Here is a 27,282-nt window from a genome sequence, read left to right as displayed (position 1 = left end):
AATACAGAAAGTCTAGACTTCAGCTGAAGGAGTAAAATAAATCCACTTGAATCTACTTGCTCTTAATTAACATATTTGCCATCCACACCTCGTTGCCTTTTGGAACAGTAAATTAATAACTGATGTTTATCAAGAGAATACAAACATTCCTTTAAACACGTCCTCTTCGCCTTTGTTGTACTTTATCTTTCACAAGATAGTTATTTATCCTTTGGTTTGAACCCCTGTATTCAGTTTTCAGCAGAGTAATACCAGCCTAACATTAATGTAAGCATGTGGAAAAGTAATCTATATTAATGGACTATATTCTCATTGTGAATATGAACCCCATCTAGTGGTCAAAATATATTTATATAAAATAAGGCAGGCCAGTGCCCACGACAATACTAAAAAGAATACTCAAAAACTAAATCTCAGCAGCCTCTAAACTTAAACAGAACAATTCACCAGTGAAATCAAATGCCATGTTAGAATTTTACAGATAGCGTGTCTTTCAAAAAGGAAGCCTAAGGCTTAATTATGGAGGATGAAAAGTGATTTTTGTATGTGAATTATGATACAGTACTCAATACAGGCAAATGCAAAAATACATCAGGACAAATTAAAGTACTATAGATCTTATATTTATAGGAAAGGGATGTTGGCCAAGATTTCAAAAAAAGATTTCAAACCTAATATTTGGCTCCTAAATACATATTTAGGGCTTATCTACATTACCTGCTGGATCCACGGGCAGTGATTGATCCAGTGGGGGTCTATTTATCGCGTCTAGTCTAGACGCGATAAATCGACCGCCAAGTACTCTCCTGTCGACTCCAGTACTCCACCAGGGCGAGAGGCGCAGGTGGAGTCGATGGGAGAGCATCAGCTGTCAACTTACCACAGTGAAGACACCACGCGCAGTAAGTAGATCTAAGTACATTGACTTCAGCTACATTATTCACGTAGCTGAAGTTGCGTAACTTAGATCAACGCCGCCCCCCGCCCAGTGTAGACCAGGCCTTAGTCACCTAAATCAGTTGCCTGATTTTCAAAAGTGCTGAGCACCCAGGAACTCCCACTGACTTCAAGGCATTTTTGTGCTTTTAGTCTCCTCAAATACATTCTGCTCACTTAGAGTGAATTTCTGTCACTGCTCCTTCCCACCCTCCATCATCTGTGCAGTTCCCCTGTGCAGTGACCCAGGAAATGGAGAGGCCATACCAGGGGCTACAGAGCATGTTGTATACACCATGGAGCTGAGTGCCATAGCAGTCTACTCTATCCTAACACATGTGAAGGAGAAAGGGTTGTGGCTGGACCGGGGAGAAGTGAATAGCAGGTCTGCAAAATGCCCACAAATACTAACCACAAACCCTGGATGGAGGATGCAACCCCATGGGCTGGACTAGTGATCCTGCAGTGGCTATATGGATGTCCAATACCTTGCCACCAAATTGGGTAAGAGAATTTCATCCCACAGTTCATACAGTGGTAATATATAAACATCACTTGCATTGGTGTGGATGGCCTAATTCTTGGGACTCTGGGACAGTCCATGCCAGCGTGGGAATTCTGCTACCCTTTTGCAGAATGCAGTTTGCACTGCCCAGGACTTCTGGCTGGTGCAGAAAGTCCCCCACCCTTCTCCTGGCCCTCCAGCTCTGAGGAGTCACTACCCCTACAGTGCCAAACTCTCCTAGTCCTTTCACTCAGGATACATCTACACCGCAAATGAAAGTGTGATTGTAGGACAGGTAGGCATCCCTGGGCAAGCTTTAATCTAGCTGGCGTGGATAACAGTGGTAGTGAGGACATGGCAGCACAGGTCATCCAGTCCAATACAAGCCCACTGTGGACTCTGGTATGTACTCAGGTTGCTGGCCCTCAGCAGGATCTGTGATCCTATGTTGTCACTGCTACTGTTAGCTATGCTTACTAGGTTAAACTAGTATGACTATGTTAACGTGCGCTGCAATCACACCTCCAATTTGCAGAGTAGATGTACCCATGGGAAGCACAAATGTAACAACTACTCCTTCAGCTGTTGGTGGGAATAAAACCTCACACCTTCAGCATAGGTTTCTACATCTTGAGCTATTTGCTGGTGGTAGAAGCAGGATTTTATACTCTATGTGGGCCAGCCAGTAGAGGGAGATATAATCTCATATATTTAGATGAGGATTGTAGCAGGATCCTTCACATTGCCACTAGGATGATTTCAAAAGCTTCCACAAGCATTTCTCCTCTTAATAAATTAAAAAACAATAGCACAGACTATTGCATGCATTTCCAATGTAAAACAGAGTCTATAGAGCTATAATAATTTAAAATAATGAGTTTTCAAAATGATTGTTATTGCTAATAATTTTTTAATATTATATAAAAATTATTTTACTCTCAAACTGTTTCTTCCACCTATTCTGGGAAAGTTATATTCAGCAATGTATTAGTCATTGCTTAATTATCCTTAAGAAGTCTTATTAATATGTATGTATGAAGATCTATCTGGCAGGAAAGCATTTTAATGATGTCGCTGAAAGGCAACAAGCTATAATTTCGATAAGAGTGTTATGTCATGACTAAACAATAGCAAACTCATTAAAGCAGCCCAGAAATAGTGTGCTGGGTGGAAGTAAAAATTCAAATCCATTTTAATATTTTAATTACAATCTTAATTAGAAAATGTTTAGACATCTTGCCTGCATAGTTAGAGAATCAAATGATTTAGAAATATCCCTGCTGGTAAAAGTATTTAAAAATGTAGTCTACAGCTTCCAGTCGCATTATTGGCAGCCAGTGTAAAACCCAAATATGAAAGGAACAGTTGGAAACTAAACATTTTGTGGTCCGTTAATTAGTCTCAATCAAACTTAGAATTTTTAAGTAATTAAAACATGAGGCCTACAATCTCAGCAGAATATAACTAGAGGCTCCAGTGCATAGGCTGTAATGTTCCATGTCAGTAAATAACAGTCTACACTTTAAAATCAAGGACATGATTGATAAATAGTAGTGGTTTTCAACCTTTTTTCATTTACGAACCCCAAAAAATGTTGAATGGAGGTGCAAACTCTATGGAAATCTTAGACATAGTCTGTGGACCCCCAGAGGTCCACAGACCACAGGATGAAAACCACTTATATACATCATATGTAATGGCATATATTTTTTGTACCCAATATGGGTGCTTTACCTTTTATGTAGTATTTTGTGATGGATATCTGCTTCTTCTCCTTAAGGTAAATCATCAACACTTAACATAACCTTACCCAGTGCTTTCTGAATAACCCCACTAAACCTAAGGAGGCAACATGCCTAAATACAAACATAAAAGGGAAAGAAGAAAATAGAACAGCAAGAGAGCTAATGAAAGGAGAGAGGTCTGAGAGAGAATGAGAATGAAAGCAGGGAATGGAGAAAAGAGAGGCATACAAGACCAGGAGAGCAGAAAGCAAGAACCTGGGATTCACAGAGTGGGTACTTACCAAACTGTCAAGCTGAGACACTGTGAATAGTGGGGGGTATCACAGAAGCATGGATGAGAGTTCAAGCATGTCACTGAAACACATAGTGAAATCCTTCATGTAAGATTTAACTGCCTTGGACTGAATACAAAACTATGCAAAAAATAAGTGCAATTTGGCTGATCTGTACTTGAATTGGCAAGGGGTGAAATGGAAAAAGCTGACAGGGAAGGGCAGGGAGTAAAAATTAAAGAGGGAAAGGAGGGAAGAGGGAACTGATGGAGATGGCACAGTGAGAAATAATGTGACAAGGATTGGAAGTGGGATAATGGAAGAGAGGACAAAAGAAAATAAACACAGGAAGACAAAAGGAAATGAGAGGAGAACAGATAAAGAGTAAAAGCAGGTGGAGATGGAGGTAGAAACAAGAAAAAAAGAGAACGCATTTTAATAGCCCATGCAGAGACCTCTGCAGATCAGGCCAGGCAATAAGCAAAAGTGAAGGCTGGGTGGTTTCCTCTGTTGCCCGTGCTGAACATTTGGGAGAGACTGTCACACATCTGCCACCAGCTTTGCTGGGGTGAGGGGTCGGTTTGTGGCCCAGCAGGGGGAGATCAGAGGTAAAGGTTTGGGGGAGGGGGTTTTGCTCTCTGGGACTCTATGGATAGCATCGTGCTGCCTCTCCCAGCTGCGCTATCAGAGAGAGGCACAGCTCAGATCCTGCTGCTCGCGGCACAGGCCCCTGCAGGAGAATCTCCTCAGCTGGAAGGAGTACAGGGCCTACGCCCCACAGCTGACCAGATATGGCCCCACCCTCGGAGGACCCCGCGGGGGCGGGATCCTGGCAGTGACTGGCGTGGGCAGGCCCCGGAGCGGTGCTCAGCGGGCTGCTCGCCCAGCAGCTCTCCCCTGGCGCTGGCGGGGCGGGCAGCGCGGGCGAAGTCGCTCTCTGGGGCAGCAGTGTGGGGCTGCTGAGGTAGGAGGCCCAGGCGCGAGCCCCCGGCGGCGGCGGCGGCGGCGGCGGGGGGAGGGGCCGCGCCCCAGGCCGGTGGGGGCCTCACTCCAGGCGTTCTGAGCGGGGGCGGGGCCTGGCGGGGGCGGGGCGGTAGGGCCCGCCCGGACCGGACTCTGTGACTTTCGCTGGGGGCGGGGTGAAGCGGCGCATGGTCGGGTCCTGCTGCCTCTCAGAGCCTGGCTCCGAGCTCGCTGCGCCGCTGGACCCAGGGTCCCGCGAGAGGGTCTGCGGGCTCCCCTCCCCCCCCGCCCGGTGCGTTCTCCGGCCGCCCCCTCACGGCGCCCCGCCCCGCCTCCCTTCCCCGGCGCGAAGGCTCTGCGCTGTTGGGGGAGAGCGGAGCAGGTGCCGCGGAGACGCGCCTGCTCCCGCGCCCTGAATTCAGGCCCGGCTTCTCCTGCGGCCGGTTCCCGGCGGCGCTGGGCCCCCGGCAGAGCCGCTGTGGGTGCGGGCGGGAGAAGGGGGCGGGTTGGTCGGTCCAGGCTGGTTCAATTCCCTGCATTGCTCAGATTTCCTGTGTGGTGGGGCAGCTCCCAGCTGTGCAGTGGGGCTAGGCCAGTGCCCTGGCAGGGTTGTGAAGGCCTCAGCTCTGTGGGGTGGGAGCCACCTAGGAGCGGCCGTAGGGGGTCAGACCAATGGTCCATCTAGCCCCCTGCCCTGTCTCTGGAAGGGGCTAGTGTCAGGTGCTCCACAGGGAAGGATCAGAACAGGCAATAAAGTATGTAGAAGACATCCGGAAAAGCAGGCCCCTAGTGCGGAGCGGGACTAGCTAGCACCCTGTGGTTACTGGTGTGTAAACAATGTAGCTTTCACACCTACCCACTTCTGAATAACTGAAGGCTGCTTCACACCTGGGGGTGAACGTTTGCAGTCGCTTGGGGGGGTGCCTGCTCTGCCACAGATCATTCGTGCCGTTCTTGGAGCCTGATTTTCAGAGGTGCCCAACACCTGCAGTTTCAACTGTAGTTTTTAGGAGCTAGGGATGCTCTGTAATTCTAAAAATAGTCTACTATTCAGTGAGCGTTTAGTTCACTGGTAAATGTTAAATAGATCAAAAATAACTTGAATTTAGACTTTCAAGACTCCGCATTTGACAATTGTGTCATGTAATGTGGTCTGCCTCTTAGTTTTTACCCTTTCAATCGAGAGATCTGTGAATTTGGATTCATTCTGGAAATAAAAAGCTATTTCTCCTTCTTTAATTCTTAGGGCCATGTGGAACAATATCACTGCATGCTCAGTCTGGAGACCCTCTCCTAGCTTCATGTCTTCAAGAATCCAAACCTTAACTCCTTTATTCATAAGAAATTATAAGGACTTCTGCAAAGACAGACAAACAATATGGACGCTACAAAATAGTCTCTGCCAGGTTATGAAAAAGACTGTCCCCACATTGAAATATAATATGTTTCCCCATTGTTTTGTAAGTAACAAAGCAAGATACGGACAGTATACAAAAACCTTCCCTGTTTTAGATGGACGTATCCCTTCTGTATGTGAACATGTGTTTGAAGAAAACTTAAGGAATAGTGAGGCTTGTATTCAAAGGTAATTGACCATTTTTGTAATCGTTTGGCAACATTAGTATGTATAGAAACTTGACTATCCATGTAGTAGCCTATAGATAGCTAATTAAAAAAAGAATCTAGACATTAAGATTTGTAGCAGGTTTTTTACTACCTGAAAATTGTAAATGGTTCTTTTGCTGGGGCTTATGGACACAACCTCTTTGCAAGGTGTTTGCTCAGCGTTTCCAAATGTCAACCCACTTATGTAGTTGCCTAAATATCAATTGAGGTGTCCAGTGTTAGGCACCCAAATTTAAAACATTTAGCCATGCTGTATTATTTTGCATATATTACTAAAAAGTAATTTTGTAGAACTTCATAAAATTTGCCATGTTTAGTTTTGAATGCAAAGGTGGTGGTGGTGACTCATATGTTTTCAAACCTCCAGTGAAATAGTAGGTTTCAGAGTAACAGCCGTGTTAGTCTGTATTCGCAAAAAGAAAAGGAGTACTTGTGGCACCTTAGAGACTAACCAATTTATTTGAGCATGAGCTTTCGTGAGCTACAGCATCCGATGAAGTGAGCTGTAGCTCACGAAAGCTCATGCTCAAATAAATTGGTTAGTCTCTAAGGTGCCACAAGTACTCCTTTTCTTTTAGTGAAATAGTAGATGACAGTTACCTCAATTAGTTGAGATTTACTCATAAAAGGAGGAAAGTGATTCATTTATTTTATGTATTTGTCCTTAAGGATCATATGGCAACAATTCAAAGGTCTTTACTCGGAAATATGCTCTGTAAGCAAAACTATGTAAAAGATATGGTGCCCCCTTGTGGTGGTATTTAAATAGTTACTTACAATTCTTCGGTTTTTCTCATGAGACGTTTTAACATACACAGCGGTACTTACCCTGCAGGAAACCACAGTAGAAATACTGAATGATATACAGAATAATTCGTATATTGTTTGGTTAAACAATGCTTTTGGTTAAAAGTGACACTTGCAGTTGAAAAATATATATTTTAAAAAGGTTTTACTTAACTTTTAAACAGATGATTTCAAAAAGCAAATTTACTGTTCACCATTTATTCTGTTTCTTATTTACACTGTTCTTCTCAGACAGAATTAGGCTAGTCAGATTTAGTTTTGTGAAAGTACAATGCTGAAATGTTCACTTGGTGTAAAACGTTCTTTCTGCAATGGAGTTGGACATTAGTTTTTTCCTATCTGTGCCAATGGATAAGCTGTTTTCAGCACTTGTTGAGGGGAGCCAGGGAAGAAGCCAATGAATGGTTCCTTTTTCTAGAGTAGCAGAACTCTAAAAGTAAGGCTTGACAAAAACTGAATTAAGGCTGGTAAACTGTGATAATCAATATTTGCTCTGCAGTGAAAATTCTAATCTGCAAGTGCTCGACATCTCTCAGGATCAGATGCTTCAGCTGTGACAATCAGTAACTGCTCAGTCACTTTTTAATTCTCCATAGATCGAGCTGTCTATACTGCTGATAATTTGATCCCATAAGTAGTTTAAAACATTTAACATTGCATGTATATGGCAATACCAAGGAAAAGACTATAGCTATTTTTAATTAAATTAAGCTTTGTTTTTGAAATCAGATATTCAGAGTTGCTTTGCAAGGTCAGTAAAGGAGGTGGAGAGAATGCAATCTTGCGCCATACTCAAAGGAACAAGAAGCTGCTTGTTCGTGAACGCCTAAGAATGCTCCTCGATGACGAAACTTTTCTTGAGCTGTCCCCTTTTGCAGGCGTTGATTTGCCATACGGTGATGTCCCTGCAGCTGGATGCCTCACTGGTAAGATTTGTGGCCTCTATAGTTGATGTAATGGGCTGCCTAAAACTTAAAATTTATCGTTATTGTATTAATCATATTTCTATAGCCTTTTTCATCTGGAGGGTTTAAAGTACTTTGCAAACAATAATAAGTTAAGAGGTAGTATTATCTCTATTTTATAGATGGGGAAACTGAGGAAAGAGAACTTAAATCTAAAGTGGCAGAGCTAGTCCCTTTGCACCATGGATGGGCAAGAGAGTGAAATGCCCCAAAGTGTAGGGTTTTCATTGGAGTAAGAGGCTCAGATTGGCCATAATCCATCACTGTAGACGATGAAAATTATTTCCCAGTAATAAATCATGATAATGATGCTAATATTCTTGGAGAACAGCTTAGTAAAATCTCACTTTTTTGCTGATTTTAATTTGTTTATCAAGCAAAAAAATTAATCTTAATATTTTAAGAGTTAAATTGAAGAGCATTATTATTTTGTATCACCCGTTAAGTTTTATAACTAATGCCAAATAAAAGTTGCTGACTTTTAACTAGAGGCTGCCCAGTCAAATTAAGGGAGCTTGAGCCACTGAGTGATTAACACAGGAACTGTGGCTTTCATTAGTGAGTTGTTCTCAAACTACCAACTTGATATTTGGGTTCTTTCCAGTAGGTATTCAGAATGCATGACCAATTACGCCTGTGTATCACTATTTAACTCTGGCATCTCTTTGCTGTTGCTATGGCCATCCAAAAAGTGTCAGAACATATTCATGTTCTATAAATAAGTATTCACTTACAGTGAAATTCACCCAATTCAGAGGGCCCTCACAAGCCCTTGTGTACACAAGCCCTTTGTTTAGTGCTGTTACAGGGAAACCTTGTCACAGGCACCCTACTTATAGCCATCTTCATGAGTACAGACACAACCTGCTCAGGTTTCCCTCCATCCACCCATGGATCTCTCAGTGGCACATTCAAACCCTTTCATTCATGTAAAGTGCCACAGCTCAGAGACCCCTCATAGTGAAAACCCTGAAGTAAAACAAGGTAGCAACTCTTCAGTCCTGTTCAAAAGTCAATATTCCCAGCTCACCCCCTAAGAGTCATTAGGCTCTCTGTCATAGTTCCTTTTGCCCCTGTACCAGGTCTCCACTCTCCAGGTCACGCACTTGTGTGCGCCAAGAATTGCTTCACTCACTTTTCACACCAACTAAGCTGGTTCTTACCCTTGTTCGTAGGGGCCTGTGCACAAGCTTTCCTATATCTTGGCAGGATTTCCCAGCTCTAGTCGGTTCTCCTCAGTACACATCACAAGCAGAAAAAAGTTACTGCTGTCTTTCAGGTCTTCAGCAGCTTTTCCTCAGGTTGTTCCTGCCATCTGTTCTCAGGCAATTCTTACCTGCCCTTTCTGTCTCTCCCTAGGCTGCAGGTGCCTTCTCTCAAGTCTAGTGGTGTGGCAGCTGACTAGTCACAGGTGCATTGGACCCTGCTCCCCCTTAAAGGATCCAGTCATCGTGTACTTAGGGTATTATGTGGGCCTCTCCACTGGGGAATTTTTTCTGTAAAACTTAAATGACCCACATTTGGAAGGGTGGTGAGCTAGCACATACTCTTTTACATGAAAAGGGAGTGAAATGAGACGAATGCTTGGGGATCATCAGTTCAGGGCTTAGTGAATGCCATCTGATAAAATAATTTGCCTTGTTGCATTTGAAAGTGCAGTTCTGTGGTGAAAAGCAGCTGGAAGAATGGTATAATGAGGTTCCATATTTATTGTCTCACTGATTCTTTATCAGATTTTCTCAGTTTTTACACAGATTTTTTCCCCCTAATTGCCTGTCCTGCAAACTCATCTGGAGAGCTGGGCTCACTCTTCATGTAATGTCAGTAGCAAAGATGTTTCAGGTCACATTGTTTTCATCTGTACAATGCCATTAGCCTTCACATTGTAATGCTACAGAGTAGGAGGTGTATTCTCCATACAATATCTGTGGCTTCACTGGCATAGGGGTAAATACTGTAGAAAGCCTTACTGACATGCTGCTGCTACTGAAAAGAGTAACATGCACGTTGACTTCCTTGTTTAGTGTATGGAACTGTTGCAAAATGTCTACACTTGGGTTATCACAGAGCCCTTGATAAATGTCTGTGGGCTCTGTTTCAGGAATTGGAAAGATCTGTGGAATCTGGTGCGTCTTTATGGCAAATGACGCAACAATTAAAGGTGGGACCATTTATCCCATTTCGGTGAAGAAACAGCTAAGAGCTCAACAAATAGCAATTCAAAACAGACTTTTATCAGTATATCTAGTTGACAGCGGGGGAGCCTTCTTACCACTACAGGTAATAATGGAAATGGCACATTGTATGAAAATAGCCATTTTTTATCTGCATCAGATTACAGGCAGTCCTCAACTTTATGACGTTCGACTTACGACGTTTCTGAATTGACACTCAGATTCAACTTACGACAATTGGTTTTGACTTTATGATGCTCTGTCCCACAATGGAGTGGATTTCGGTTCCAAGTTATGATGTTTCGACTAATGACGCAGTTGTAAATCCGAGGACTTCCTGTAATTTTTAGAAGTGAATCTCATTGTTATCCTTTTTTGGCTGGCTGACTTTAACTTTTGTCCAAATCACACTCCACTTGAACTCTGCAATCAAATCAGAGTCTAGGAGATGTTTCTAACATCTAGGACAGTGGAAGTCATTCTGACTGACCTTGCATCTAAGCGAAGCCAACATGATCAACACTTAGAAACTCAAGTGTCTACATGGGAACAAATTGTGGACTCAGCAAACACTGGGAGCTCAAGTGAAGATCCCCTGGGTCTTCAGTGTGTTTGAGTTTGTATTTTCAGTACGAAAAAGTTTTGCAAAGACAAAGTATTTTTAATATAAAGTTTGTATTAATAATGCAGGGAAAATTGATGATAAATAGACCCCTTAGTCTCCATTTTATTTTTTTCTCCTTGCTGTAATATGAGGAAGAAGGTTTGCAGAGGTCGTTTTCACTGCATAGAATTCAGGTTTCTTCAAAGAATATGAGTACTCTTAGTACACATGACTTCTGCTGAAAAGCTAAAGCTGCACCACCTGAAACATAAAGCAAAGCTTTGTAGACGGTAACCATCACTGAGCCAATTACTGAGTCAGCAGGAGCCCCTATATGATTAAAGCCGCATCTAGTTTAATTCTGAATCCAGAAATTGCATTGAAAACAAAGGACAAAAAAGAAACTCTGTTGAATTCATTTCAGAAATATACAATGAACATGAAATCTCCTATTCCCTGGTTTTAAGTCTGTGCCCATGTATCTAATGAGAAATGGCTTCTGTGCCCCAGATGTCCTTGAATTTGAATAGATTGCCCTTTCACAGAACCAAGATCTGTGACTTCTCTCTGCCTTGTGCAGCACAGAAGGCCTAGTCATTTTTGTTGAATTAAGTTTCAGGTGGGCAGTACATACAATAGAGAATAAAAAAGTATCTGAAAGTTATATATGATTGTAACAGTGGTCCTCTATGAATCAGATATACTGTGCAACTTGTTTGCCTTTATGTTTGTCAAAACTAAAGGCAAAGTGTTGGCATTTTAAAATAATGTTGAAACTCTCTGGTAAAAACATTGTCTTTTCTCTGCATTGTTAGGCAGAACTCTTTCCTGACCAGTCTCATGGTGGCCGAATATTCTACAATGAGGCAATAATGTCTGCTATGAAAATCCCTCAGGTACAATGTCATATTGGATCTGTATAAAGATGGCATAGTTGTTTCAAAGCTGAGAGTTAAACTATGAAGTTCTTGAGGGAAGTGGCGGTGATTAAGTATGGATTAGTGGGGATGATCTAAGGCTAAAGAGGACCTAGGTCAACCAAAATATGGGGTCCCAAATCTGTGTGTTGACAGCAGATTGAGGCTTGGGATTCTAATCACTGGGAGTATGTAAGTGAGTTGGAAGCGCTTGTGGGGTATGTGAATAGTATGGCAGGTGAAGGACAGGGAGTGCTGAGAGGATTTGGCAGCTAGTAGGAGGTAGTTAGGGCTTTTCTGCACCAAGGAAACAGCTGGTGCCCTATTCTTAAAGATGGGGTTCTGGAACTTCTTCCTAGTTAGCTAGATGATGGGGAAACATCTGACTCGCAATTCATTTTTAGGTGCCAAGAGACTTTCAAGGATGGCTGCCTAAAACTTAAAATTTATCGTTATTGTATTAATCATATTTCTATAGCCTTTTCCATCTGGAGGGTTTAAAGTACTTTGCAAACAATAATAAGTTAAGAGGTGGTATTATCTCTATTTTATAGATGGGGAAACTGAGGAAAGAGAACTTAAATCTAAAGTGGCAGAGCTAGTCCCTTTGCACCAAGGATGGGCAAGAGAGTGAAATGCCCCAAAGTGTAGGGTTTTCATTGGAGTAAGAGGCTCAGATTGGCCATAATCCATCACTGTAGACGATGAAAATTATTTCCCAGTAATAAATCATGATAATGATGCTAATATTCTTGGAGAACAGCTTAGTAAAATCTCACTTTTTTGCTGATTTTAATTTGTTTATCAAGCAAAAAAATTAATCTTAATATTTTAAGAGTTAAATTGAAGAACATTATTATTTTGTATCACCCGTTAACTTTTATAACTAATGCCAAATAAAAGTTGCCGACCCCAAACACTCTGCAGCCCCGCTGTGACAGCAGAGCTGCAGAATGCTTCCTGCGCAGCCTCAGGCTGGTGACACCTGATCCCTGCAGGCACGAGGGCGGGGGGGTGAGTGGGAGGAGGCTGTGCTTGTTATTGTTGAAGATGAGCATTTTTTTCCCCTTGATTTCATTGTAAGCTGAAATTGACATTTATTGACATGTGTCAGTTTAATCAAATCCTGCCAAACCTACACATAATCTGTAAGATTCAGCAACAATACTATTGCAGAGAGAGCCAGTGTTACACTCATTAGAACCTCCTGTTCATGTACATTCTTTGTGTATTTCCCGGTGCACACACCTAACCTTCTACAGTTAAAAACAAATCTACCACTGGGGAATAATGAATGAACATGTTTAAAATAAAATATATAAAAATATTGGTAATACAAGGTTTTGGGCCAGGATACAGTCATATATTCATAGATATTAAGGTCAGAAGGAACCATTATGATCATCTGGTTTGACCTCCTGCACAATGCAGGCCACAGAATCTCACCCACCTACTCTTGCAATAAACTTCTCACCTATGTCTGAGCTATTGGAGTCCTCAAATCATGGTTTAAAGACTTCAAGCTTCAGAGAATCCTCCAGCAAGTGACCTGTGCCCCATGCTGCAGAGGAAGGCGAAAACCCCCCAGGGCATCTTCCAATCTGCCCTGGAGGAAAATTCCTTCCTGACCGCAAATATGGCCATCAGCTGAACCCTGAGCATGTGGGCAAGATTCACCTGCCAGATACCCAGGAAAGAATTCTCTGTAACTCAGATCCCACCCCATCTACCATCCCATCACAGGCCACTGGGCCTATTTACCATAAATAGTTAAAGATCAATTAATTGCCAAAATCATGTTATCCCATCATACCATCTCCTCCATAAATTTATAGAGTTTAATGTTGAAACCAGATAGGTCTTTTGCCCCCACTGCTTTCCTTGGAAGGCTGTTCCAGAACTTCACTCTTCTGATGGTTAGAAACCTTCGTCTAATTTCAAGTCTAAACTTCCTGATGGCCAGTTTATATCCATTTGTTCTTGTGACCACATTGGTACTGCACTTCAATAATTCCTCTCCCTCTCTGATATTTATCCCTCTGATATATTTATAGAGAGCAATCATATCTCCCCTCAACCTTCTTTTGGTTAGGCTAAACAAGCCAAGCTCCTTGAGTCTCCTTTCATAAGACAGGTTTTCCATTCCTTGGATCATCCTAGTAGCCCTTCTCTGTACCTGTTCCAGTTTGAATTCATCCTTCTTAAATGTGGGAGACCAGAACTGCACACAGTATTCCAGGTGAGGTCTCACCAGTGCTCTTGTATAACGGTACTAAAACCTCCTTATCTCTACTGGAAATACCTCGCCTGATGCATCCCAAGATCGCATTAGCTTTTTTCACGGCCATATCACATTGGTGACTCATAGTCATCCTGTGGTCAACCAATACTCCGAGGTCCTCCTCCTCCTCCGTTACTTCTAATTGATGCATCCCCAGTTTATAACTAAAATTCTTGTTGTTAATCCCTAAATGCATGACCTTACACTTCTCACTATTAAATTTCATCCTATTACTATTACTCCAGTTTACAAGGTCATCCAGATCCTCCTGTATGATATCCCGGTCCTTCTCTAAATTGGCAATATCTCCCAGCTTTGTATCATCTGCAAACTTTATTAGCACACTCCCACATTTTGTGCCGAGGTCAGTAATAAAAAGATTAAATAAGATTGGTCCCAAACAAGTCCCTAAAGTTACTTGAGAAAAAGCTTTTGTTTTGTGATTGCTAATCACCTAACTAATAATGCTCCCTTTTAATGTTCTTTCATTACATTAGAATTTAGCAGCCAGCTAATTTAATACAATTTTAAAATAAGACTTGTTTAGAAAGTTTTGGGGGATGTTTAGTTTGGTGCATAAAGATCATAAATCTCAAAAGTGCCTAAACTAGCTTACTCCTACATTATTACAATAGTGTCCCTGCCCAAGCATTCTCCTTACTCAAATGTCTTGCTTTGTCCCCCAGGTGGCAGTGGTGTGTGGTTCTTGTACAGCTGGGGGTGCCTATCTTCCTACCATGGCAGAGGAAACTGTGATTGTAGACAAAATTGGTACTATGTTTCTTGCTGGACCCCCTTTGGTTAAAGCTGCCACAGGAGAAGATATCTCTTCTGAGGACCTAGGAGGAGCCAGTATGCACTCTAAGTAGGTACAGTGTTTATAAAAAATGGGGCTCAAATAATATGTTTAGTAACAAAAGATATGCCAGATGTCTGCAGTGACAGCACACTGTCTGATCCTAAAGATAGGAAGTATGTCTTGAAAACACATGAGAAATTATACATAAGTGACTTTTTATAGAGCCTTTTTGCGCATACATGGGAGTGCGATAGTGCTAGAGATACATTCATTTAAAAAGAACCCACCAAATATATAATGTAACGTAAGTGTATAACAGCTAAGTATTGTTATAATTCTTTTAATTTCGTATTTTACTATTTCTGCTCAAACAATCTCTCCATTTCAGGGCCTGCTCCTCAGATCTTACACACTTGACTTCATTAGGAATTCAATAGGAACTCCAGGATCAGGCCCATAATTGCAACTTACCCTCACACAGTATCTGAGGAGGAAGAAAGCTATTGATTTATTTACATTAGCAGAGAGGAAGGATGGTCCAGTGGTTAGGCTGCTAAACCGGGACTAGGGAAACCAGGGTTCACTTCCCTGCTCTGCCACAGACTTCCTGTGTGATCTTGTGCAAATCAGTTAATCTCTGTGCCTCAGTTCTCCATCTTGCAGGGGTGTTGTGAGGATAAATGCATTTAAAATTTGTGAGGCACTGAGATACTAGGGTAATGGGGGCCAGATACATACCTAATTTGGAGGCATTAAAGTATTTCGCTGCAAGAAAGAAGCTGGATGCTTGTAAAAACAGCTGGAAACAAGGAGCCAGCTTTTCTGCCTCTACTAGTAATCTTTGCTTCCTGAGAGGAAATGTGAGCTGAACTCAGAAGGGACTAGAGCATCTAGCAGGACAGTTTCAAGTATCTAAACACTTCCTTATTATTTTTCCATGTAAGAAATTGCTGTTGTTGCCAAAAGAATGTTTTTGCAGCTCCAGATAGGAGGGAAGGTGGGTTCTGTCTTCACTGTGCTCTGCATTGTAGACCTCTCCACTGCTCCCTGGGCTTGGCAGACTCAGAAACTCTGCCCCAGAGCCCGCTGGGTTGGATGCTGTGAATGAGCAAAGATTAATCTGAAGGTTTTGGGTATCTCCTTGCCATTCAGATAAATGGGACCGTGCAGTATATGAAAAGTTGGTTTCTTTATTTCCAGTCCTGAAATTCTGCTGGTGTAAAAAAGAGAAAAATAATTTTTGCAACTTCATCATTTCAAATATTGTATCCAAAATATATGGAAGATGAGTACAAAAGCTTTTTCCGTTAATATAGCTAACCATCAAAGTAGTAAAGGGAGAAATTCTCTCCTCCCCTCTCCACTGTGGATCTTTTGTTGTTTAGACTGCAGTTGTTCCAGGCACAGCACTTCCATTCACTTACATGAGAGATCTGCACCTCAAGCAAGAACAAAAATGCACAAAGTCCTCAGTGAGTCTGGAAATCCACAATGCAAATGATAGAAGTGGTTTTTTTCCTCTTTAATCTTTAGCATCAGTCCTTAATTTTTCATTAATGTAGTCTGATGTCCTGAACTTTCATTTTTATTATGTATTTCTAAAATGTCATTGTCCTTCAGAGTCAGTGGCTGTGTTGACCATTTTGCATCTTCAGAAAAGGAAGCGTATGAATGTGTTAGAAATATTATCTTGACGCTAAATTATGAACTTCCACCAGAGGAAACTTTGGAGTATGATGATCCTCTGTACAGTGCTGAAGAGCTCCTGGGGCTTGCACCACGAGGTTATAGCTATACTCTACATATAAAACTGGTAAGGAGGACAAATGCTACAGTAGTTCACAATTTTTAGGTGTCTGCTTAATCCAATATCTGCATATTAAAAGAAAGCATGCTACATGAAATACTCAGGTTTCAGAGTGGTAGCCATGTTAGTCTGTATCAGCAAAAACGAGGAGTTCTTGTGGCATCTTAGAGACTAACAAATTTATTTGGGCATAATCTTTTGTGGGCTAGAACCCACTTCATCAGATACATGGAGTGGAAAATACAGGAGCAGGTGTATGTCAGATTTGTGTCCATTTATTCTTGTCTCACATATCTGACATCAGGAATCAAAAACCAGTAGGAGAACACTTCAGTCTCCTTGGTCACTCAATAACAGACCTAAAAGTGGCAATCTTCAACAAAATAACTTCAAAAACAGACTCCAGCGTGAAACTGTAGAACTGGAATTAATTTGCAAACTGGGAGTGGTTGGGTCATTATAAAAACCTAAACCTAATTTCCCCAATACTAATTTCTCCCTACTGTAACTCACTTTCTTGCCAACTGTCTGAAATGGGCCACTCTCATTACCACTTCAAAAGTTATCTTTCTTCTCTTGGTATCCTACTGTCAATTGAATTATCTTTTTAGACTAACCTTCCACTTGATAAGGCAGTTTGCATCTTTTCATGTATTTTTACCTGCTCCTGTATTTTCCACTCCATGCATCTGATGAAGTGGGTTCTAGCCCACGAAAGCTTATGCCCAAATAAATTTGTTAGTGTCTAAGGTGCCACAAGGACTCCTCATTGTCTATGAAATACTCAGTGTTGCATATTATTGTTGCCAAGGATCTGACTGCTATGTCAGCTCCTCTTTCTGTCTTGAATATATTTCAGAGTGTAATGGCAAAGGTTCCTCGTGGGTGTGTAAAAAAACAAAAAGTTAAACACTTTGTAGAGAGTAGAGTAACTGCACCAAATGATTCTGGAAGTACTACTCCTCCCACATGCCTGGGCATGTAGAAGCTTGGAGTGCTTCAGAATCCGTGTGCTTTGTATCTTTGTGGCTGATTTAAGGAACTGCAAATCGTTGGAAAATGGTTTTGATGCTTGTTGTCCATTTCCCAGTAGACAAAGCTACACATCACAGAAACCACTCCTACAGTTGGCAATAACTTGTACCCTTGCTGGTAGTCTCAGTTGAGAGGTCAAGGAATGAGTGAATTAAGGAGTCTGACTCCCTCCCATCCTCTGGTGGTCCCTCCAGATCAGACACATTAGTGGGGCAGTGTGGGGAAACTTGGACTGTCACTCTTCATGTTACAGGTGGTCTGTGGATATACAGAGGATTTTGGTCTCCAGGGATATTAGTCCAGCATCTTTTGCCAGCAATAAATTCTAACAATTCAGGGGTCTTGGCTTGATTTCGAAATGGTCCTCTTAGAATACACCTGAAAAATTTATGCGCATGTGTGGTTTAGTGCAGTGTTACTTGTGCACACAAACCAGGTAATTGCACTCAAAAGAGCCTTTTTTTGCTTGTACAAATGTGGGTTTTTGGTCATGTGAATGACTGCTCACCTTTTAGAGGCCAAGTTTAAAGTTTGTTTCCAGGTAGCAGGTAATCAAGTACTAACAAAAGTTTGTTTTCATGCTCATTGCATATTTTTAGATTTAATAGATTTTTAAAGCCTGAAGGACTATTATGATCTACTCTGAGCTTCTGAATAGCACTGGCTGTAATTTCTGGTTGGACAGAGCGTAAGTTTAGAAAGACATCCAATCTTGATTTAAGTTTCTGATGAAAACAAGTAATTTCCTTGTAGATTTTGAGCCGTCTGATAGATGGAAGCAGGTTCCAGGAATTCAAAGCTGAATATGGAACAACATTAGTAACGGGATTTGGTCATATGGAAGGGTAAGACTGCAAGAGTATATTATAAAAAATTCAGACTCTGTTGGTAAAGAAGCTTTTGTATCATTATTTGGTCTTTTAGTATGTCCAATTAAAAAACAAACACCTTAAGTTAGAGTTCTGGATGGTTCAAGTGACTGATAATAAGATAGCTCTAGTTAGCCTAACATTTTACCTCTGGATTCTGAATTTAGACTTGGCCAGGTCAGTAGTGGCTGAGAGCTATTACAAGATGATGGCTGGTCTGTGGCCTATATGAAATGAGTTGGTGATTCAGCCCAGTGTCTAGGTGGACAGGTGTCCACATCCCAGCTGGTACTTTGCTGACAATCTCAGCAGATTCATTAAGCAATGAAAAGGCTTGGACACTGAACCTCTCAAAGTGGCCCCGTAGATCAGGGCTCAGGTATATAGGTGAGGCAGTGTGAGTGACCTTGTATTGCCAGTTCCTGTACCGTGCCACTTCAGTGGATAAGAAATTACTTCATCCTCTAAGGCTGTTACTCTGGCACATTTTACTAGCACTGAATTCACTCACAATCTTTAAAATATCAAAATAAATATTTTAGGCCCATTTTGTGAGTCAGAGTAACCTGGTAGCCCCTTTCTCTTTAATAAATGTTAAGTTTATCACTAAACAGTGCTAGAAGGTAAATCATTTTGCTAAAATTAATATAGCATGCTACTCTGCTTAACAGTCAGGTTAGTTGATTTTCCTCTGAGACAAGCTGAATATTTGAGACACACATTCCATTATGCTGAAAAGACAGATTATACAGCTGAGTATATTGGGCAAGTATATTTTGCTTGCTGCCATTAGCAGTTTGAGAGTTTGTCAAGCTGAGACCATTCATAAGCAGCCATCTTTAGAGTTACTAGTATTTACTGGCCTTGTGTGTCCTGCTGAATTTCTTATTCAGACTCCCTGCTCTAAACAAATCACAGCTTTGACAAGCGTAATCTTCATAATAAACTAGAAATCTAGTTTAAGCTTAGACTTACAGCTGTTGAGTGTATAACATAGTACAGAATGTCCATTATCACTGCAGAAGGTACAGAATGCATTGTAAAGCATGTTTGTTTTTGTTTTAGCTGCACAGTTTATCCTTCAGAATCTGAGTAGGATTTGCTCATGAATAAACTAGAAAGAAATAATAATCACAGCCTAATCTTTTTTCTGGCAACAGGAATTGAAGCTTTGCCATTCAAACTGGTCCAGCCTGCCCTTCCTTTTTTTTTTTTTTTTTTTTTAAACCATGTAGAGCCCCAAAGTCCTAACCCCATTAAGCAGCATTTTTGGACTAGCATTTAGGACATTTAATGAAGCAAGTCATTGTTAACTAAACAATATAAGTTGGATGTGGGGAAGGAGAAAGTGGTAGTAAATGAATTTCTAATCTATTTTCAAGCGTTTCCAAAGCGACCAGTGCTGCATGAAAACAGGGCTTTCAGTTAGAGCACCAAGAGTGACCTCTTTTATGTTAGACTCTGTGTGATCTGGTGCTTAAATGCTCAGTATGTGCTAAAACAGACCATGTTAAGTTATCAGATACATTCAGTGCATACTTACCTTGAGATCTTGTTTATTCAGAAGCACAAACATACATGGCAGGCTTCTGTAAAGTTGAACCTTAGAACCAACACAAATGTTGATCCTGATTAAAATGTGTGGTTTTGAATGACATTTTATAGAGGAGGAATATTTGACATGTTTTGTTTGACATAAACATTGTTTGTTTTTAAAGAAACTGTTCAGAAATGAAAAGGCTTTTCAAAAACACATTTGGTTTCAAATGTAAATAGGGGATAGTGGATGTTAACTAGACACACATTGTATGTCACACTAAGTGATGAGGAAGAGAGTCAGGACTCCTGGGTTGCATTCATAACTCTGCCCACTATCTCACTGTGACCTTGAGGAAGTCACTTAACACTTCTGTACTTCATCTAAGTTTATTTATCTGTTAAATAAGTACGACACTACCCTGCTCCACAGGCATGTTGCAAACTCAGTGTTAATAAAGCACTTAGAGATCCTTGAATGAAGGCAGCATGCAAGTGCAATTTGTGTATTATTTTGAGTGTCTCTTGAAGCTGCTCCTCTAGAACTGATGCTAGTAAAGCCGAATATTATTTTTGTTTACTACAGGCAACACTCTTACCAATCTCAATCTACAAAAATGAAAGTGTTCCTATGTTTGTTTTGTTAGACACCTAGTTGGGATAGTGGCTAACAACGGTGAGCTGACTCATGATGCTTCTCTAAAGGGCAGCCACTTTGTACAGCTGTGTAGTCAGCGATGCGTTCCTATCCTGTTTCTCCAGAATACTGCTCCACATACACCAGAGCCAACAAGTCTCTCACAGGTATGGCACCGTAATTCAAGAATGAGAATGTAGTTCCCAGTTCGTCCTGACTCATTTTTCACATTGACAAAGTCTCTATTCATTTTGTTAAGAATCACAATCTTTGTTTCAAACTTACTCATTTTGATGATAAAACCAACTAGGTTCTTAGGCATTTCATTCTTAGACCTAGACTCGAGTCACCATTTTCCCCCTAGTATTACACTCATCCACATTCTCTTGCTTTAGCAATGCTATCCATTAACCTGGGTTGGCAGGGTGTCCAGCCTTCACTGCTCGTAGTAAAAGTTAGCACTCAGCACTTTTCATCTCAAAACGTTAACTAGTCAGTTCTCACAACAGCCTTATCAAGGAGGTAATGAAGTATTATCTCTATTGTACAGATGGAGAAACCAAGGCAGAGAGTTAAAAGTTACTTGTCCAAGGCCACAGAGCGCATCAGGATAGGTTTAGCCCTAGGTTCTATGAGCAGAGAACTCCTCTCTCTATGCACCCATTTCTTTCCTAGCCCTACTCTTCCTGTATGCCCCTAGCATTTGGGATCAAGCCTGGTACAGCCGCAATGCATCTGAGCTTTACTAGCCTAGACAGAGACAAAGTCACTCCAGGATCCAGGGCTTATGTAGCAAAGCAGTGCTCCACTACCAACATAGGTTATAATTATTTCACTGATTTATAGTTTTATGGCCTATGCTATAATACTCACTTTTATGCTGTGCTCTTCCTGATTTATTTGTTCTGAAAACATTGATCACTTAGAATTTTATGCAAAGAAATCTTCAGATGCTTTATAAGTTTGATTAGGATGAGGGGCATCTAGAAAAAATATTTAAGAACTAAACTGTCTTCATCTGTATTTTAATTTCAGGCAGAGGATCACACCAATAAATTAAAGGCACAGGCCTCCATGATGGCTGCAGTTGCTTGTGCTGCTGTGCCCAAGATAACCCTTGTAATTGGTGGCTGTTACGGGAATGAAAGTTATGCCATGGTATGGTTAATATGTTGGGTAATATTTGACTTGTCACAGGTTTCCATCTGTTTCAGCCAGCCATTGGAACACACGTGTAATTCCATTCATTATTGTAATTTTAAAATAGGAGCTGCTTTATAAAGTAACTCTAAGTTTGGTCCCTATCTGTGAAAGCTGGGTGTCCACTGTGAAAGTTAATTCTCTGAAACTGCTCACACTAAGGATCAAATGCTGCCCTTGTTCCTCAGCTGAAGTTTATTAGTCTCAGTGATCAAGGGTCATATGTTTCTTAGTGAATTGGAAATTAGAAGTATAAGAAAATATCATAGGCAGTGGGGACTACTCAGACACTTAAAGTTAAGCATGTGTATAAACACAGTTACACACTGATCGGTCAACTCACATCCTGTAAGGTGCTGAATGACCAGAACTCTAATTGAACCCAATGAGAGTTTAAGTTGTTCAACACCACCTTGAGCCAGGTCCTTTAGCATGACTTTAACATTTATAACATGGATACATGCATTTGTTTCAGTTAGGCTCAACAGACTAAGTTAATAGTCACTATTAGTTATTTAGGCCAGAAATTTTATATATATGTAAAAATATTGTTAATGCCTTTTTATATGTAGATATAAACAAAGACATTTTAAAAAATGCAACAGAAAAATTAAGCAGACACAGCTCATGCTAAAACTTGTAATTTTGGTTCATACCTCTAAAGTCGCACATTATTGCAGGGAATGTGATTAATTCAGTTTAATATGTTGAAGTGTTTTAATTGATCCCTATAAAGACTTGAAAGAATTGGTTTAAGTCTGATAGGGATCATGTGCCGAAGGAGAATATACACACCTTAAAAACCATTAAATTTTGTTCTTCAGGGACCTGATTGAATCATCCTATGTGAATGGCTCATTTTAAGCTCCTGGAGATTGAATAGTTTGTCTCTCTTTCTTTCTTTAAGTGTGGGAGGTCATTTGATCCAAACTTCCTGTTCCTGTGGCCTAATGCAAGAGTTGCCCTTGTGGATTCAAGACATATTTCCACATTCCCACAAGCTAGGGATGATGACTGCATAGGAGATGACTCAGAGTTAAAGCATCTAAAAGAAAAGTAAGTATTGAAAATAACCCCCTTAATTATGGTTATGATTAAATTATTATTATTTTTTTTTTAGTTTTATCTTCCAGACCAACACACCTACTAAATATCTCACCAACCAAAGCAGCTCTACCTTGCATATTTCCTTTGCATGTGGAATTACTTAGGGATCAAATTCTGTCTGTAGATATATACTGGACACCCACTGATTTCTATGGTGGCGTCACACATGCATCCCAGAGTAGGATTTGTGCCCTATTCACTTTTGCTTCTGTTTCTCTGCTTTGACTTGTCGAGTGAATTTCCTATTCTGGAGTTTTAAAACTTCTGAAATACTCTCTTATCTAGGCTAGACGAAGAAAGCAGTGCATTTCACTCCTCTGCTCGACTCTGGGATGATGGCATAATACTGCCACAGAATTCTAGGAAGGTAGGCTTTTTCCTTACATTAAATGCACATGTCCACATAAATCATTCAGGTTCTTCTCACCTTTTCTCTCCATGCCAATCTATCCAAAATGCTCCTGTTGCAGTCCTCTTCCATTCTGGTTGCTTTGATCATGGAACCGCCTTGAATTCCTTAATTGGCTTTAATCTCCTTGACGTTTCCTTTAAGGCCCTATATAATCTAGTCTTCACCTACATCTCCACTTTTTAGGGATTGAGGAATTTAAAAAAAAAATTCTTCCTAATCCTCTTTCCTTGTGCTGCATTTTTCTTTCTTCTACTCTTGGCTTCTAATTTGCCCCTTATTCTTGGAATGGTCTTTCTGTCTTACCTGCTGTGCATCCACTTATTCAGATCTTTCCTTAAAACCCTCTGCTTCCCTTTGTGCCGCCTCATTATCTAGATTTCCTGGATACATGTCCTCTGTCTTGTCGTCTTATTTATTAATAAATATTTAAGAGCCTAGTGTTCTCTATACTTTGACACAGTAAGCTCTTTAGGGCAAGGATCTTGTCCCACTGATGTATATTTATGGTACTATATAAGTGATTTTTAATATTTTCTTTAGCATTTTGTGGAAACTGTTTATGGGAGACTGATGTATCTTTCACATATTTGAGCTCACAGACGCATTTAAATACATCTGTCTAGAAATTAAATTTGGAAAGAAAAATGCACAGTAATCGGGGAGCTATCCATACCTGCCTTCCCAAGCAATTCCATTGGGACACCAAAGTTCATTTTCCTTGCAATTCTGAGCAGTCTTTTTACTATACTATGTTGCCTCTTACCCCAGTTCTCACTCTGAGTTGCAGATATCCACCTAAATGGAGAAATGTGTGCTCACATCTAAGCCTGACTAATAGGCCTTTCTGTGGTAATATGCTCTATTAGTGGTGGGGTGTTTACTATTAAAGCAGGAACAAAAAAACCCCTTAATTTCAATAAACAAGAGAAATATATGTAGTGAACTTGGGGAAAAGTGTCTTTCTATATCAAACTGTGCCAAACATGATCTGAGTCTCTTGAAATCAGTATATTTAGAAAAATCAATCACATTCTAATATAGAAATTGTAATTTCCTTACTTTAAAATTGAACAAATGAAAGGATCATATTTTTCAAGACAAAAACTGGACAAGGTATTGATCCATGGGAGACCAAAAAAAATTATTTTCTAAAAGATTAAGTCTTGAGAAAAGGAGCAGGATAGTCAGTTCTTCTGTGCAATTGGGAATACCAGTAGTGCAGAGTTGTAATGACATTTGGATTGGATGATCAGTCTATCACTCCAGGGAAATGTGTGTTGGTCAAACAAAAGGGGTAGGGCAAGATAGTTTAATAATCAAAAATGTACACTTTTGTCATTAGTTACTTGAAATTAATAATCTTTCTTCAGTTGCCTAAAGTAGAGTGACATCTGTTTGCTCCACACGTTCTGTTGAGCTCCCAAGGACATTTCTCAGTCTTCCTTCCCCCAGCAAAATATTGCTCTATTTTTCTTCTACGTGTGCATATGTTAGTTTTTGACAATTAATCATTTTTAAGCATCAGTTCTATGAAAGAGATAAAAACAAAAGCATTATCTGAGTTTCTAAATATAATGTAACTTCTAGTATTCACAGTTTCTGGAAGATTAATTGCTTATCCAGTTTTCTCTTTCATCAGGTGATTGCACAGTGCTTAACAATTATGAAACAGCAGAAGTACCAGACTGTATCTCTGCAACGATACCCCGTTATCAGACTGTAATCAAACTGCCATTGGCAAATAATTGGATTTTTAAGAATGCCAAAATACAATTTTTTAAATGGAAGTGATTTTCTAACAGTTTGATACCTTTAGTATAACTTGAATTAGTTCTAGAAACTGTCAGTATACAAAAAGGAAGCTCAGATTTCAGGTTTGTATATTGATCCTTGTTGCGCTAGCAAATTTGAAAATTATACTGTATGAAAAGAACAAGGAAAATGCAATTAATAAACTTTTGGATCTTGACACTTGTTCTGTGTAATGAAACAAACTCCTTTGTGCAAAAACTATTCTTGGGTTATTAACATTCACACTTCGTATATGAAATGTAAGAGCAAGCTGTAGTTTCTCAGTCTACAATAACAAAACAATTTAAAAGTAATAAATTGAGTGGAAGCTGATACTAAAAATAAAGGCTTTACTCTTCCCTGCATATTTGCTTTAAAGTCACTATACCAAGAGTGGGCAAACTATGGCCCAGGGGCCGCATCCAGCCCTTCATACATTTTAATCCGGCTTTTGAGCTCCTGCTGGGGAGCAGGGTCCAGAGCTTGCCCTGCTCTGGGGTTCCAGCTGGGAGCAGGGTCGAGGGTTCCACGCAACTCCTGGAAGCAGCAGCATGTCCCCCCTCCAGCTTCTAAACATAGGGGCAGCCAGGGGGGCTCCACACGTTGGCCCAGCCCCAAGCACCACCTCCACAGCTCCCATTGGCTGGGAACTGTGGCCGATGGGAGCTGCCTAGCTGCATCTCCATGTAGGAACCAGAGGGGGTTGAGGTAAGTACCAACCAGAGCCTGACCCCCTCCCATACCCCAACCCCCTGCTCCAGCCCTGATCGCCCTCCAAACCCCTCAGTCTCAGCCCAGAGCGCTCTCCTGCACCCCCAACCCCTCATCCCCAACCACACACTCCTCTGTATCCCAGCCCGGAGCCCCCTCCTGCACCCTGAACTCCTCATTTCTAGCCCTGCCCCAGAACCTGCATGCCCAGCTGGATACCTCACCCCCTCCCACACCCCAACCCCCAGTTTTGTGAGCATTCATGGCCTGCCATACAATTTCCATACCCAGTTGTGACCCTTGCGTGCACTATACTGTCAAACTTCTTAGCATTCATTAGTGTAAACAGGGGCTGAAGGGATCCATCTTGCTTCTGAACTAGTTTGTTGTGGAATTCTTTTATGATATACTATAAATCTGCATCACTGTGAGGCTGATCCAGGGCCCTCTAAATGTAACAGGGGTCTTTCCATTGACTTTTAATAGGCCTTGGATCAGACCAAACATTCAGAGATCTAGTCTCTCCATACTGTTGGTAACATTTAGCCAGTACTAGGTGTTCAGTTAGTTAAAAGAGACACAGTGAGTCAGCAAATAGGGTACTGACCTGGGAGACAGGAGCCCTGGGTTCTGTTTCCAGCTCTCCTGCCTATGTGGCAAGTCATTTCACCTCTCTGTACCTCAGTTTCCTCATCTGGATAGTCATGATAATGATGTACTCCTTTGTAAAGTGTTTTGAGATCTATGGCTGCAAAAGTATTCTATGATCTGACCCAAGTACTGTTACAATCTGAAGGCTGTTTGGCCTATGTGAAATGAATCAATGTTGAAAGAGACCTCATAAAAACTAGTCCTGGAATTGGCACTTTTGTCTCCATTCAGTAAAGGTCAAGAATCCATTTGGTATCTGAAAACTTTAGATTCAGTCTTTCCTCATAGGATGTGAGGTACCTTAGCAGGGCAATGTGGGGCAACTTAACTAGCCCCCCTGACCTGAGAATTGGACCTATTCTGCAAATAGAAAAATTCAAGTTCTAGTTGTATCAATCTGAAATCATTCACCAGCAGAAGTAAGTTTGTTGGAGTAGAAGACAGTGAGGACAAAAACCTTTTCTTTGCATTTTTTGCATGTGCTAAGAAAACAGGAGCTAAATGCATCTCACATGGGAGTTTTGATAGTGACAAATTACTGTAACAAGTTCTGGGATAACAAAGCTTTAACAGACAATATTACTTCAGCTCAGGGTCTGAAAAAGTAATATTAAAGCTGGAATATTAACAGCAAAATAAAATTTAAACAATGTTTAAATAACAAGAATACTATTAATTATGTAACATAACTGTCTTGTCAGCTCTGGCATAGAATTCCATGAATTCAGTGTCAAATAATGCCATTTTACCCAGAGGCTGGCTGCTAGTAAGTCTGTCAGTTATGAACTGTAACAGCTTTATTCTTCATATAGCCTTCTGGATCTTTGCATCAAATACAAACACTGAGCTTAGCTGACTGGGCACATCATTATTTTAAATTTGGATTTGGAGGCTGGCAGGACTTTTGAGAGTCATAAGAGTACTTTCACCCT

At 40.8% G+C, this 27,282-nt stretch overlaps 1 protein-coding gene across 6 annotated transcripts; it reads left to right on the top strand.

Moving 5' to 3' along the window:
* The first annotated feature begins 4,167 nt into the window (after nt 1-4,167).
* On the top strand, nt 4,168-25,171 carry LOC140916178 (methylcrotonoyl-CoA carboxylase beta chain, mitochondrial-like). Of its 6 annotated transcripts, none has more exons than XM_073357374.1 (13): nt 4,168-4,422; nt 5,668-6,006; nt 7,584-7,780; nt 9,921-10,099; nt 11,413-11,493; nt 14,482-14,660; nt 16,215-16,407; nt 18,190-18,281; nt 20,489-20,645; nt 21,514-21,636; nt 22,586-22,734; nt 23,071-23,152; nt 24,837-25,171. In XM_073357374.1, exons 2-13 carry the CDS (start codon nt 5,672-5,674, stop codon nt 24,918-24,920), a joined length of 1,851 nt encoding a protein of 616 aa, XP_073213475.1. In that variant the 5' UTR covers nt 4,168-4,422; nt 5,668-5,671; the 3' UTR covers nt 24,921-25,171. The 6 variants fall into 6 exon arrangements, with proteins under 6 accessions (XP_073213475.1, XP_073213474.1, XP_073213478.1 ...); XM_073357373.1 differs by lacking the exon at nt 4,168-4,422 and adding an exon at nt 4,590-4,713; XM_073357375.1 differs by lacking the exon at nt 4,168-4,422 and adding an exon at nt 4,777-4,899.
* Nucleotides 25,172-27,282: the final 2,111 nt, after the last annotated feature.

The sequence above is a fragment of the Lepidochelys kempii genome, chromosome 8 (assembly GCF_965140265.1).
Source record: "Lepidochelys kempii isolate rLepKem1 chromosome 8, rLepKem1.hap2, whole genome shotgun sequence".
NCBI lineage: Eukaryota > Metazoa > Chordata > Testudines > Cheloniidae > Lepidochelys > Lepidochelys kempii.
The sequence above is the reverse complement of the archived record's forward strand: the minus strand, read 5'-3'. Positions and strand labels throughout refer to the sequence as shown.

Bases quoted from the DNA above. Each gene is read 5' to 3' on its own strand.
- LOC140916178 (XM_073357373.1), top strand. From the start codon at position 4,610: ATGGTCGGGTCCTGCTGCCTCTCAGAGCCTGGCTCCGAGCTCGCTGCG. The intron at 6,007-7,583 runs GTAATTGACCAT...TTTTGAAATCAG, and splicing joins AGTGAGGCTTGTATTCAAAG to ATATTCAGAGTTGCTTTGCA. The intron at 11,494-14,481 runs GTACAATGTCAT...TTTGTCCCCCAG, and splicing joins CTGCTATGAAAATCCCTCAG to GTGGCAGTGGTGTGTGGTTC.